Source organism: Cryptosporidium bovis (genome assembly GCF_009768925.1).
Source record: "Cryptosporidium bovis isolate 45015 chromosome Unknown contig_8, whole genome shotgun sequence".
Lineage (NCBI taxonomy): Eukaryota > Apicomplexa > Conoidasida > Eucoccidiorida > Cryptosporidiidae > Cryptosporidium > Cryptosporidium bovis.
Window position 1 is genome coordinate 108,305 of NW_027124998.1, and position 13,535 is coordinate 121,839.

General features: G+C 28.7%; 7 protein-coding genes across 7 annotated transcripts; 2 read left to right on the top strand and 5 right to left on the bottom strand.

Annotated features, from left to right (window-relative positions):
- Positions 1–510: 510 nt before the first annotated feature.
- Positions 511–894, bottom strand: FG379_003587 (60S ribosomal L28; the record flags this gene model as incomplete). The annotated part of the gene is made up of 1 exon (XM_067329216.1): positions 511–894. The coding sequence occupies one exon, from the start codon at positions 892–894 to the stop codon at positions 511–513; it is 384 nt and encodes a 127-aa protein (XP_067185393.1).
- Positions 895–1,317: 423 nt separating this feature from the next.
- On the bottom strand, positions 1,318–4,170 carry FG379_003588 (uncharacterized protein; the record flags this gene model as incomplete). The annotated part of the gene is made up of 1 exon (XM_067329217.1): positions 1,318–4,170. The coding sequence occupies one exon, from the start codon at positions 4,168–4,170 to the stop codon at positions 1,318–1,320; it is 2,853 nt and encodes a 950-aa protein (XP_067185394.1).
- Positions 4,171–5,164: 994 nt separating this feature from the next.
- On the top strand, positions 5,165–5,936 carry FG379_003589 (uncharacterized protein; the record flags this gene model as incomplete). The annotated part of the gene is made up of 2 exons (XM_067329218.1): positions 5,165–5,458; positions 5,517–5,936. 2 exons carry the CDS (start codon positions 5,165–5,167, stop codon positions 5,934–5,936), a joined length of 714 nt encoding a protein of 237 aa, XP_067185395.1.
- A 26-nt stretch (positions 5,937–5,962) lies between these two features.
- FG379_003590 (uncharacterized protein) lies at positions 5,963–6,823 on the bottom strand (the record flags this gene model as incomplete). The annotated part of the gene is made up of 1 exon (XM_067329219.1): positions 5,963–6,823. The coding sequence occupies one exon, from the start codon at positions 6,821–6,823 to the stop codon at positions 5,963–5,965; it is 861 nt and encodes a 286-aa protein (XP_067185396.1).
- Positions 6,824–7,463: 640 nt separating this feature from the next.
- FG379_003591 (uncharacterized protein) lies at positions 7,464–7,897 on the top strand (the record flags this gene model as incomplete). Its single annotated transcript, XM_067329220.1, has 2 exons — positions 7,464–7,646; positions 7,718–7,897. The coding sequence occupies 2 exons, from the start codon at positions 7,464–7,466 to the stop codon at positions 7,895–7,897; spliced, it is 363 nt and encodes a 120-aa protein (XP_067185397.1).
- A 651-nt stretch (positions 7,898–8,548) lies between these two features.
- Positions 8,549–9,964, bottom strand: FG379_003592 (uncharacterized protein; the record flags this gene model as incomplete). The annotated part of the gene is made up of 1 exon (XM_067329221.1): positions 8,549–9,964. One exon carries the CDS (start codon positions 9,962–9,964, stop codon positions 8,549–8,551), a length of 1,416 nt encoding a protein of 471 aa, XP_067185398.1.
- A 1,108-nt stretch (positions 9,965–11,072) lies between these two features.
- On the bottom strand, positions 11,073–12,131 carry FG379_003593 (uncharacterized protein; the record flags this gene model as incomplete). The annotated part of the gene is made up of 4 exons (XM_067329222.1): positions 11,073–11,262; positions 11,291–11,489; positions 11,616–11,864; positions 11,891–12,131. The coding sequence occupies 4 exons, from the start codon at positions 12,129–12,131 to the stop codon at positions 11,073–11,075; spliced, it is 879 nt and encodes a 292-aa protein (XP_067185399.1).
- Positions 12,132–13,535: the final 1,404 nt, after the last annotated feature.

A 13,535-nucleotide genomic window follows, 5' to 3' on the forward strand; every position in this document is an offset into this window, starting at 1 on the left:
ACACCACTTATAATTTATATATGTGGATTGGTTCTTCTGATTATAATTTGAATATTTGTTACGGAAATCGGATAAGTAATTCACTTGCTTTGGTTAAAGTAACTATACTGCTTATTTCTAATTCAGCTATCCGAGTTACAAGTCTGTTAACTTTTATTATCTAGCTTAGTTCTTATTTAAATAGTGAGAAGCAAATATCTCCACAAAAATACACATCATCACAATTCCTTTGCTTCGATAGAGTCAGTTAGATAGTGACAGCAGTAAACAACACAATCATAGACAAAATCATAACTTTAAAAGGAGCTGAGAGAAAACAGGAAGTTCCAATGCAACTTTTTTCAAAACAGCTAAAGGTTATAGAATTCACAAATTCAGGTACTCTTCAAAAACGAGTAGCAAATAACCAGGTTTGACTAAAAAGCATGCAAGCAACTTCCAAGTGTTATGAAATGGAAATAAAAGAAAACTCAAGATTCAGAGATATAAAATTAGTATCTTCTCAAGTGATCAACATCTAACTTTCAATAGTTTTTTATATTTGCAAATCGCATCAACTGAAAGGTCTTTTCTCGACAAAATCTGATTCTTAATCGTCTTCTTAGCGCATTTAACGTTGTTAGATACGTTAACTTTACCCATGAACTTCTTTGGGCATCTAATTACACTAGAACCTGAATTTTTTTTGTTGATAACAATTTTCTTGACAATTTTACCGTTTGAATTCTCAACCAAATCCATACCTATTGATTTACTAGCTGCCAATCCAGAATACTTAAGTGAATGCTTATTTGTCAAGTTAAATGGTTCTCTTGTCAAAGTAAAGCCATTGCTTTTCTTTAAAAAACAAGTATTACGCTTCGTGGCTTCCCAAATTAATTCTGTTGGAAACATTTTAACCCTTACTTAGTAGTGTATTTACGCTAAAATAAGTGTAAGATGGATACTAGGAAAAAATGTGCCTTGCCTGTTCTAATAGTGCTATTTAACGCTAAAAATGAAGTTGCACCGTTGGTAATATTAATTTTTAAATTATTATATTTTCTGCACGTCTCAAAAGAAATTATAATAACATCACTATATAATTTATAATGGCCAATATTGTATTTGCTTACATTTACCTATTTTTACTAAGACAAATAGACAGTAGTATCGTTAATAATAATAATTCCAATATTATTTTCAATATTGTATAAAATTAAATATTCATTTATTATATTTATCTTCACTATTAATTAAATATATTAGGCGGGCTATGCGCTTCCACTAGTAATTCTCTGAGGTGAAATTGGAAAGTACTGATACTAGAAAAAAGGACTACATGGCGCCTAAATTATTATTAATATCGCTATTTTTGTGCAACTTATTTGAATGCATTGGAACAGAGGCTAATAGATTTTTGTTCATTCCTTGAAATGCAATATTATTAGGAATTGTGCCATAACCCACGTAATGAATTCCATTAATATTTATATTATTTGTGTATTGTGGCATTGAGTTGTAGCTATTTAGCTGTGCCATATAATTGTTTGAATTAAATGGGAAATACTTTTGATACTGCCCATAACTAATTAAAGGAGCAGTATTGTTCCTTTGTATAAGAGTCTCTTCTGAATTATTATTGTCTGACAAATAAGAGGCTTTTAAAGTATTGCTAATTTCTCGGTGATTAATATTGCTATTTGTATTGATTTTTATTTTGGCTTCACTATTATTACCGATACCATCAACAGTAGATTCATTCGTATCATTATTACAATTTAATTCGATGTTATCTTTAATGTTTTGGCAATGAGCACTTTTATTGTTTAAATCAGTATTTGCCATATTGATGCTCTCTAGATAATCGTTTCTAGTGTTAACATGGGGACCAACGATGTTTTGTGAGATATCACTACTTGTTTCAGAATTAGCCAAAAAAGAATATTTTGTTTTATTTGAGTCGAAGTTACTTTTAATCTTGCTTTCCTTTTCTCTTTGTTTATTTTCCCCACTAGATTCTATATTTACGTCACTTCTGATATCGTTGTGTATAGTTGCCTTGTATACTTTTGAGATTGGTAAAGGTAAATCATTAATTTTCTGAAATTCTGAATTGTTACCTTCTGGATTTTTAACTAATAGAGTATCTTTGCTTTTCGTAGCTCTTGAAAAAATAGAGTCTATATCATTTGATACTTTTTTTAAACTTCTCCTACTTAGCAATTTAGCAGATTCATTTGACTCATTTAATTCACTAAATACTGAATCATTACCTGTATTAAATAAAAATACGTCATTTTTAGTTACGCCTTTAAACATTAAATTCGGATTTTCATTAACACCATTTATGTACGTACTTCTTTCAAATGTATTTCTTTCTCTTGACTTTGTTCTTTTTTTTGAAATAGGAACATTTGTAGAACCTGAATTTGTATTTACTGACGAATTTCTTTTATCACCAAACACTATTCTCTCCTTTGAATATGTTTTTGTAGTTGTATTGCTTATTTTATCACTTTCCATCTTATTTGTTTTTGTATCATCTGCCTTCTCACTTGGTTCAATTGACTTTATATCTTTCCTATTTAATGTTCTATAATTTTTTAGCAGGAAATTGTGTCTTTTGTTACTTTTTCTGCTAATGTTATTGTTCTCATTAGTTTCCATTTTTTCATGTAAGTCCATATTGCTGTTCATTTTAGTTTTTTGTGTTTCTTTATTGTCCTTATCTTCACAAAAAATACTCAATTCAGTGTAGTTATTATTCTCATTTGTTTTAACATCGCTATTATTATTATTATTATTATCATTACTAACGGCGTCGTCAACTAGGTTATCAGCCATTAATTTTGTTTTAATATTTACATTTTCTACAAATATATGTTCTGTTTCTATTGGAGTGAGTACAGAACTATTCATAACTAGATTTGGATGTACTTCTTTTGGATTTAAAATGTCAGTATCGGTATTTTCCATTACAATTCTAGTTTGAGAGGGCAAATTAACCCCAGGATTCTCAACCGTATAATTACTTTCATTGCTTTTGTAAATGTGAATATTATCCGATTTACAATTGCAATTGTCACTTTTGTGAGCTCTTTTTCCCCCTTCACACAAACAACTATGGTCTAAATGAGACTTATCTTCCTTCAAATACAATGAATATATATTGGAACCGCCCTCATCATCAATTAGTTTACTGTTTCCATATTTATTTCTTAACTTTAGTCTTATATCATTAATTGAATCGTCAATTTGTCCCAGTATTGAACTTAGGATTGTTGTCAATTTACTAATCTCATAGTCTTTTTTATTAATTACATACGTATTATAATTCATTTTTTCCTTTAAACGCACATTTTCATTATATATAGAATTGACTTTATTTCTCAACATATTTTCAACATAGTAATAATCCTGGTCTTTTTTGTTTAGTACTTCAGTGTCTTCAATATGTCGTCTAACTAATACATCGATACTGTTTGTAAATATTTGAATCTTATTTCTATTCAACATATCGTATATTAATTCCTTAGTTACCAACATTCCATCTTTTTTAAATGCAATGTTGTTGTTTAACAATCTTATATCCAACAGTAAAAGTTTAAGGATTTCATTGCAATTATTACTTTGGTGATCTAAAACAAGTACAGGATTATTTAAACAATTATTGCTTCTATTAAATTTAACTTCATTGTACATTATTCTCTCGGTAAGACACTTTTTATATGACTCATCTTTTTTCATGATTAGAAATGAATTGTTTAGTTCAGTGTACTTTTCATTTATCTTAATCAATACATCATGTATTTCTCTGTATTTTTCTTCATTAATTAGTATTTTGTTCAACTCAACGATTTTCTCATTATTATAATTACTTAAATTGTTGTCTGCATACATCTCAAATACATCGTATTCTTCTAAAAGATATATAAAGGCTTCATTCGTAAAAATATGATGTATTTCATTGTTTAACTCTCGATCTAATCTTGTATACTCCTGTATAAATTTATATCCCTCCTCTGATTCAAAATCAATGTCAACCACTCTTAAATCCTCACTTACTGTGACACTATCATCAAATTTTACATTATTTTTGGCTTTCACATTACCAAAATCAACTTCTGAACCGTTCATTTTTATTTCAGGATCGTGTTCTGAAATAAATTGACTTATTGAATTTACCATGTACTTTGAATAATATTTATCACTTTGTATGACTCTGTCAGAACTGAAAACTACAATTAATAAGAAACAATATAACTAAACTTAGCCTTGAGAATATATATTTATCTATTGTTTCTTATCAAATAAATTATACTACCTTTATTGAACTATTCTTTTGCACAACTTAGAAAGGAATGATAGAAACAGGTGATTTCAAATTGAAACAACTGAATAAATTTAATAAAACAATATTAATATTAATAGTTAATGTTGTATTAATCATGCCAATCTTATTTAATGATTTACTTGTTCATATTCATTTCCTGTGCTTATTTTCTTAAAAAGAACAGATGGTTTAAATTAATCACGCAGGCACACCCTTCTCTATTGTTTATTAGAGTGTTATTACTGTTATTAATCTTCTTAGTAGAATATAAATATGAATAAATTAATAAATATATATATATACATATACCTTATGCTTTTTCCTATAATCCTCACAAACAATAATAAAAATGCAATTTTCCTCTCTATTTACCGCTAAAACCATTATGTTGACCGCTCAAAGTTGACTATTGCACAACTAACAAGAACTAAATAACCATTTAATGGCGATAATAAAAGAGTAAATGTAAATCTGATTCTATAAACATTCCAAAATAAAATATTCCATTTAACCGTATTCAGTGTGCTTTATTTAGCTAACTTCTCGCAGTTAACATTAGTATTTTCGTTAACATTACCAAATTACATGTACATTTTCAAATACAAATCTTAAAATATAATAATAAACAACACTTTAGCGCCAAAACCACAGTAATAAAAAGGTTGAAATATATTTAAACTTCAAGTTGGTTATTTTCAAGCTCAATTGGTTCGTTGTGTATTTCCATGACCATTATATTGAATAATGAATAGAGCCCAAAGCTAGCGTATTGTTTGTAACTAAATTAATCCTTATTTGCTTATTCTCGTTCTGTTTTAAACAAGTTTTGTTCCTTAATATAGTTATCAAATGAATAATGTAAAATTCAAAATTCCCCTTAAATTTTACTTTGAAGGCATTACTGCAAATCCAAATCCGATAGATGAAAGCCACTATTTATTCATTAATGATCTAAACTCAATATTCAAGATAGGGACGAAAGTATACAAACCGGATGAGAAAGAAAATTATAGTTACGACGTAAATGAGTTACTCTTTATTGGAGAAAAATTTATAGAGTACGATATTAAACTAGCAGTTAAGTGTAACTTATCTTCAATAGGTGATAGAAATAAAATTGTGTATTCAAATGAAGTAAAGTTGGTAAGTTCTATTCATTTAAACCGAAAATTTGTTATATATTCATTTCTAATTATCTAAGAGTTTTAGTAATATTGTTAACATGATTTCTGAAAGAGAAGTTGATATTTTAACCAAGGAAGAGTTAATTAGCAAGTTGGTTATAAACTACCTAATATACAAGTACTTTAAGAATAAAGGATACATATTAAAAGACGGATTAAAATTTGGTGTCGACTTCGTAATGTACAAGACGGATCCACAAATTTCGCACAGTCTATACTGTATATTAATATGTAACTTTAATAATGATAATAAAAATGACTACAATGAAGTGTTCGTAGATGGCAAAAAATATAAAGTTAAACTAAGAAAAATAAACTGGAAACAAATAACTGCATTATCGAGACTATGCGAAGCAGTTTCTAAAAAATTGTTACTTGTAAATTACAATTTTGAAAATAATAGTGTAGAAAACGTCCAAATATCACGTTTTAAGTGAATACAATAACGTTATCACAAATTTAATTAACTGTTATATTTTAGATTAAATTTGTCAATATCCTCCTTAGTCAATTTTCTCTTATTATTTAAAAGAATGTTGTCTAATCTATCTTTATTTCTCTTTTCTTCCGCTTTGAACTTGTCGTGTACTTGTTTGTCTGTAAATTCAGGAAACACAGACTTAACCAACATCAAGTCAGTACCAAATAATGACAGAGCATCATAAAATTTTTCCGTTTGCTCTAAAGACCATCTTTTTCCCTTTGTTCTCTTGTATGCACCTGAGAATGGTTGTAAGCATGTTCCTGCCATATTTTCATTGATATAAACTCTTCCTTCCATTAAACCTAACCAATCAATTTGTCTTCCGGAATTACTCATTAAACTTGTGTCTTCTATAATAATCTCACCTTTACAGTCAAGTGACAACTTTGAACCACCATTTCCACTCAATTTGTCTGTTGAAAAAATTTCATTTAAAAAACTTCCATTCTCACCGGTGAATATTGTGCTTGAATTATTAATATTACAATTTGTATTCATTTTTTTGTTCTCATTATTCACATTACCTGAACCCATAGATGGTTCAAGTAAAAACTTTAGTAAATCGTCGCAGGATTCACTATTATTATTATTACCTCCATCAAAATTCTTGTCATAGTAGTTTTCTTCTTTTGAAGAAGTGTTAACATTGCCAGATCTTTCCGAATTTCTATATGTACCTGCTGACGTTGGGTCGGTACAATTTAAATCAACACTATTACTATTTGTAACATCCTCACGCTCTACTTGTTTTCTTTTTGACCTTCTTTTTCTATAGGCTGCCTTAATAACTATGCTCCACAATGTTGCTTTATCGCCCTTATTTGCCTCATTCCCACCCATTTATAAAATTTGGCAAAGTACAGATATTACTATCAACCAAATACGTATACTAATTATTTAATCCCGGCCTTTTCTTCCCTACTTTACCCTATCTATAGTGAAGTATTTACTTATGATAATTAATTTATATATCCAAAATTTACTGCAACAAGTGGCATTTAATTCAAATTACTCAATAATAAAAAAAGAGAAAATACTTCAGTTAAGTATTTATTTCTTACTTTGCCAACCGAAATATCAAAAATTCATTGAAACTCCCAAATACAGTATATTCTTCAAAATAAAATTTTGAGAAAAATATTTCAATAAATCGGGTAAAAACGTCAGTGTTATTTAAATCTACCTCGAAAACCTTATTAATATTATTATCTGCACCAAAACTGAAGATCAAATTTACTTGTATAGCTCCTAGTTATTCTCCTATAAACTAACCAGTTTATTTGCTAAAGTTTATGCATTTTTTAATATACAACTTTTATATTCAATTTCTATTATTAATTTATTTCTACAAATATGTAACTTGTATTAACAATTTGGCGCTAATGAACTCAATAATACTAATTTATAGATTGAAAATATATTTTGTTTATTAGAGTTATATTTTGTTTATACATTTAAATACTGAGTATAGTTGATGTAAATGGGTGGAGATGGAGGGAGTATACCTAAGAGAGCAGACTTGGTTAAAACTAAAGGTTTCGAATTTAAAAGAAACTTGGGTGGAATGGGATACTTGCCTAATACGCAGATAAGAAAAAGTGATATAAACGGCAGTAAACAGGACAAACATCATAATAAATGGACAACATGTTTTCTAACAAATGTAAGTTCGACTCCCATTACCCATTGTTACCATTTAATTTTCTGTATAATTATATTTAAAACTATTTCTAGGAGCCACTTAATCCTCCCATAGTAATATGTAACAAAGGACATTTATACAACAAGGAATCTATTATTAACTATTTATTGGAGAAAAGGAGGAACAAGAATTTATTACATATCAAAAAACTATCGGATGTGCATAATGTAAAGGTGGGTTTTTTTTCCGAATTTTTGTTTAGACTGCATTAACTGTACATTTTACCTATCTGAATAATTAAACAATAATAATCCCTCTCAACTTTAAAATTTAATTATACGTAAATGTATTTCAAATACACTAAAATATATTCAAACACGCATTTTAATTAAAAATAATACATCTTATCTCGCCACAAAATCAAAACAATTCTAACAAAATAATTAAACACTAATCTCGAACTACTTCCATCACCAAAATTATTCACTCGCATTCTTATAATAACGATTTTGTACCAATATATTCATTACTTGATAATACCCTCCATAATTCCTTTTCTCACTATTTCGTGACACAGAATAAAACAAATAGCAATACAAACTGCCTTATTTGCCCAGTAACTAACAAAGACTTAGATTACTTTGAAAAAGGAAAGTATCGCAAATGTTGTAGTTATATCATCTCAAACTCAAGCCTCAAGTATATGTCAAAGATTAAAAATCAAAGCGAAAAAAACTGTAGTAATATATGTTTATCTTGCAATTCACCATTTACCCCAATAAACGATGAAATTAAAATATCCATTTAATGTGCATCATCTATCATTTATTTTATGTTGAATGCTAGTGTTTTTTATTTCTCTATTGTTAATTGGCGAAAAATGACGAATTATATAGTGAATTATTTATAGCTTATACTGTGTATCATGTAATTTCACCACTATCTGTACTTGAAGATGCAAGCATTATTCCACCATTTGATCCACTCATTTCAGGTCCAATTGTTTGTACAAGCGGAACAAAATTTGAAGTTTGATGCATATCAAAGGGGTATTTAGCGTTTATTCCATAATTTACTTCATGTACTCCCGTAGTTGAACCAATACTACCTCTTAGTGCAGGAGACACCCCTGTTCTACCTTTAACAACTCCACCGAACGTGGAACCCATTACTTCTTTTTTCCTCTTCCTTTTCCTAGATTCAGCTCCCAATCCTGCCAAAACACCCAAACCTGCTAAACCACCTATTCCACCCAACACCGTTCCTGCTATTAGTCCTGGATGTATTGTTGTCGTTGATGTTGTTACAGGTGGAGTTGTAGTTACTACCGTTCCGGTTGTTCCTGTTGATCCTGTTTCTCCTGTTGTTACATCGCCGCTAGCTGTTCCACCTGACTCTGACTCACTTCCTTGACTAGATTCACCTATTTCTGTTTCATTATCATCGGTATCTGTTTCGCTACCATTTTTTTGATTTGTATCTCCTGTTTGTCCCCCTCCATTTTCAGTTGTTCCTGATCCGGATTTTCCTGCCTCTCCATTAATGTTACTACCTGTTTCACCTGATTCCGGTTTCACACTAGTTTCTTGTCTTTCATTGGTATCTACATTATTATCTCCATTATCTGCACATCCTGACTCTTCACTTCCTGATTCTCCTAGTACCCCCTCTGACTCATTATCCCCAGGTTTTTCCACTATTTCCGGTTTACCATCTTCACTATTTCCATTGTCCTTATTGTCATCACCACCTTCATTATCAGTATTCCCATTATCACCGTCTTCTGGGGTTGATGTTTCTTCAGTCGGTGTTATTGGCGCTACTGTTGTTGGTGATGTTGGAGGGTCGGGTGTTGGTACACTTTCCGAAGGCGTAATGGGATCAGGTGTTGCCGTTGTAGGCGGTGGAGCAACTGGTCTAACTCCATGAACATATGAATATATTGTATCATCTTTACTATTATCTGAACTGTCACTGCCAATTTTTTTAACATCAAAAGATGATTGATCTAAAATATTTAAATCATTAATTTCACTACCATCAATAATTATGTCTTGAATTCCCTCATTTATACAAGGAGTTCCAGTTAAAGTGGAACTTAAATCAATACTGGTTTTCTCTAATAATTCATTATTCTCTTCTACAGTTACGTCAAAATCTCTCATATTTGCATCAAATTCAATAACAACATCACTATTTGAGGCAATATAATCTTTCCGTGTTACAGCCCCATTATTTAGTCCAAGTTCGGTATCAACAAGGCTTTCTTTACATCTCACATCGTTATTGAATAATAGTGATAACAACAATAATAATTCTGATATTAGTTTGGGCCTCATGTTTGTATTTTATCATTAATATTCTATTGTCTCGAAGTTTTTTATACTAGAACTATTATTCTTGTTTTCAGTTTTTTATTATTTGAAAAAAAATAACTGAATATATGTTCATTATATTCAATTATTAGAACTATTTCTTGTTATTTATAATGAATCCAATAGGCACTTAAAATAACACTTTTGTATATATATTTTATTATATATTATTACAAACAATAATATAATTCAAGTGTCAATAAATTTTCAACATTTGTTCCACTTAAATAAATAGAATTACTATCATAAATATACTTATTATACACGGTAACAAACAACACAAAAGTTTATTATAGACCAAATCATGATCTTTTTATCTTATATAATTTTGCACACTATCGAGTGATGAAATCTTGCTCAGATGTTATATCTGAATAAATATCCTATATTATAACGTAATCATAATAATCCTGTATTTTATTAAATATTATTATACCTTAAAAATTTATTTTCGTTTTTCACTCAAATTTATTTGCCTATATTTTTGTTTACAAGTATTGTACTACTTGTGACTTTTACTTCAAAAAGATATTAAAACCATGAAAGATATAGTTAAATGTCGCTTATGTAAAATAAATCAATGAAAATTTCTATTTTGATGTTATTTTTAAATTAAAGTTTCACACTGTTTTTTATTTATATCTTTTTAAAGATGTGTTGCACTCATTCTTTTCCCACTTTTTAGACTCAATCAAGTACCTAAAATTTGGCCGCCAAAACTGTTTAATCCCACAATATAATTTTCATTTTCTGTGCAACAAAAAATAACATGCAAACAATTTATTGAAATAATGCACTTTTACATACAAAATATGTCAAAGAATACAATACATTATTATTATTATTATGTTCATTCATTATCACTTTTAATAACTTATTTACAATAATTCTCCCTGTTCTATATTGTTATTAACATAAATGCAAACTTCACCTATATAATAAAAATTAAAGATTTGGAATCCATCCTTAAAAGTATAATTGAATCCAATATATAATTTTTTTAATCATCAAAAAATGAAATATCTGACAGTGAATAATATTCCAAACCTTCTATTTTGAATCCTGGAACATTCTAGGATTCTTGACCTAAATGAGCAACCACTACACCGGGAGTTACTGCACTTGGTTCTGGAGCCACTGCTTGTATAATTGGGACAATAACAGGAGCCATAGTTTGTTGCAAAGTCACTGATAATTGAAGAGAAACTTCTGCATTAACTGGTGTGTTGGGACCACTTTCGCCAAAATAACTACCACCAACCCTAAGTGAATGAGTCGTGTTTACCTTACCTCCAGCCAATTTCTGACTTATATATTTCTCTCTTAGTCTTTTTTTTATATTCAGCTCCTAATCCTGCCAAAACACCAAAACCTGCTAAACCACCTATTCCACCCAATACTGCTCCTGCTATTAACCCTAGATGTACTGTTGTTGATGTTGTGCCATCTACTGTCCCTGGTTCTGTTTCGGTACCTTCATTATTATTTCCTGATTGTATTGAAACAAAATTTTATGTTTGCCCTTCCGATGCCATTACTGTCGTTGTAGTAGTTGTCTCTGTTGTTTGAGTTTGCGTTACTTCTTCTGATGTCGTTTCATCTGTCGCTGCTGAACTAGTTGGAGCCAAATCTGAAGAACCTGGTATTGAAGTATCATCTGTAGTTGCACTTTCTGAAGCATCTAAAGTTTCAATTGGTTCTACTGTAGTTGTTAAGGTTGGTGGTGCGGTAGGTCTATTACCATGAACACGTGAAGAATTTTCGTTGTCTTGAGAAGATTCATTAACAATATTTACATCACCGATTTCTTCCTCGTTTAAATCAAATGATAATTGACCTAAAATACTTAAGTCATTTATTGAATCTACAACTATATTTATGTATAAGTACTTTCATAAGTTTTAATATAAGTTAGAGTATTTTCCGAATGATCACCAATATCAACACTTGTATCACCAAATGATTCTCCAAAATTGAGCTTTATGTCAACATCCCCAGTATTTGCATTCAGTTCAATTTGATGACTATTAAAACTAGTTGAATCAATATTTTCACTTAGAACAGGTTCATTTTCTTGAAAAATCATCTCATTATTCAATTGATTGAACCCTTGTTCATCAAAATTTTCCATACAGTTAATAAAATTAGCCGACAATACAAATAACTATACCAAATGAAATGCTAATATAACAGCTATTCTCATTTGATCTATAATGTTTATCTATTCACATATATTTTTTAATGATTATTACATATACTTTTATTCAGTAAACTTCGTTTATTACGTTACTTTGACACACACTAACACCGTTATTATTTCTCTTATATATACTTATTTTTATATAAACAGACTCTCAATATATTTATAGTGATCCTAGTTAATAATAATACAATTTCTACTTTGTTCAATGTTATATTACACTAACAAGATTACCTTTGTCTTTTGAAAGTATTTCTTTTTTTTACTACTTTTACTTTATTATTTCATTCAATTTATCTAATTTCAAACACTCTTTTATTGTAAAATAAATAATACTATTATTGTTATCTATATTAACTACTTCTTACCATGCAAAATTAAAATTTTAATAATTGCATTCATGTCCCTTATAACTACCACCAATTATTATTTATAATATTCAGCAATTATAAGGCTATATAGACAATTGTATATAAAATTCAAATCAACATTTAAACATTATCTTTGATAACTACTATCCTGTAATAAAATCTTTCAAAAATATTATATCTAAATAATATCCTATATTTAATAAATATATATCAAGTATCATTTTTATATGACCCTTCCTAAATGTCAGTCATTTCAAATTAATATGCTATCCTATATTTGTGTGTTTCTAACTGCATATTCTATTTATGTATTGATATTGAAATTCACTTAGTAAATATCATTATATATTACTAGTTCATTCAACACTTATGGTGTGGAAATATAATTTAATACTATATATTAATATTCGTCTAATAGTCAATATATTTTAAAATATTATCAGGTTACCTCATTGTTTTCCATTCATTATATTCTTAAGATGAGTCAAATCCTTTCTAGTCATTATGTTCGCAGTTAATTATTTATATCTAATTAATCACCTTTATATATATTCGATACCTAAAATACTTTACCGCCAACACAAGAATTCATATTAACATGTAAGTCCTATTTAACTAAAAAAAACAATACATAATTAAAACAATAATTGCAATATTTATTTTTTAAATATGTAAAAATATCAAAAAATATTCCAGTATATCATTCATTAACACACTTTTTTCGAAACATATAGATATAAATGTATTTATTGTTGCAGATATATTTACATAACAATTACTGTATTCTTCTAGTCAGCATGTTATCATCACATTTTTTTTGCCAATTCGAAATAATTGGATATAAATAGCTGGAAATATTTCCTTTTTTGCTACTTATCTACTAACTTCCAAAATCAAATAAATGGCAATACTACAGACCGGCTTTTGTTTATTAATATTTTTTCGACATTAAATAAAAAACATA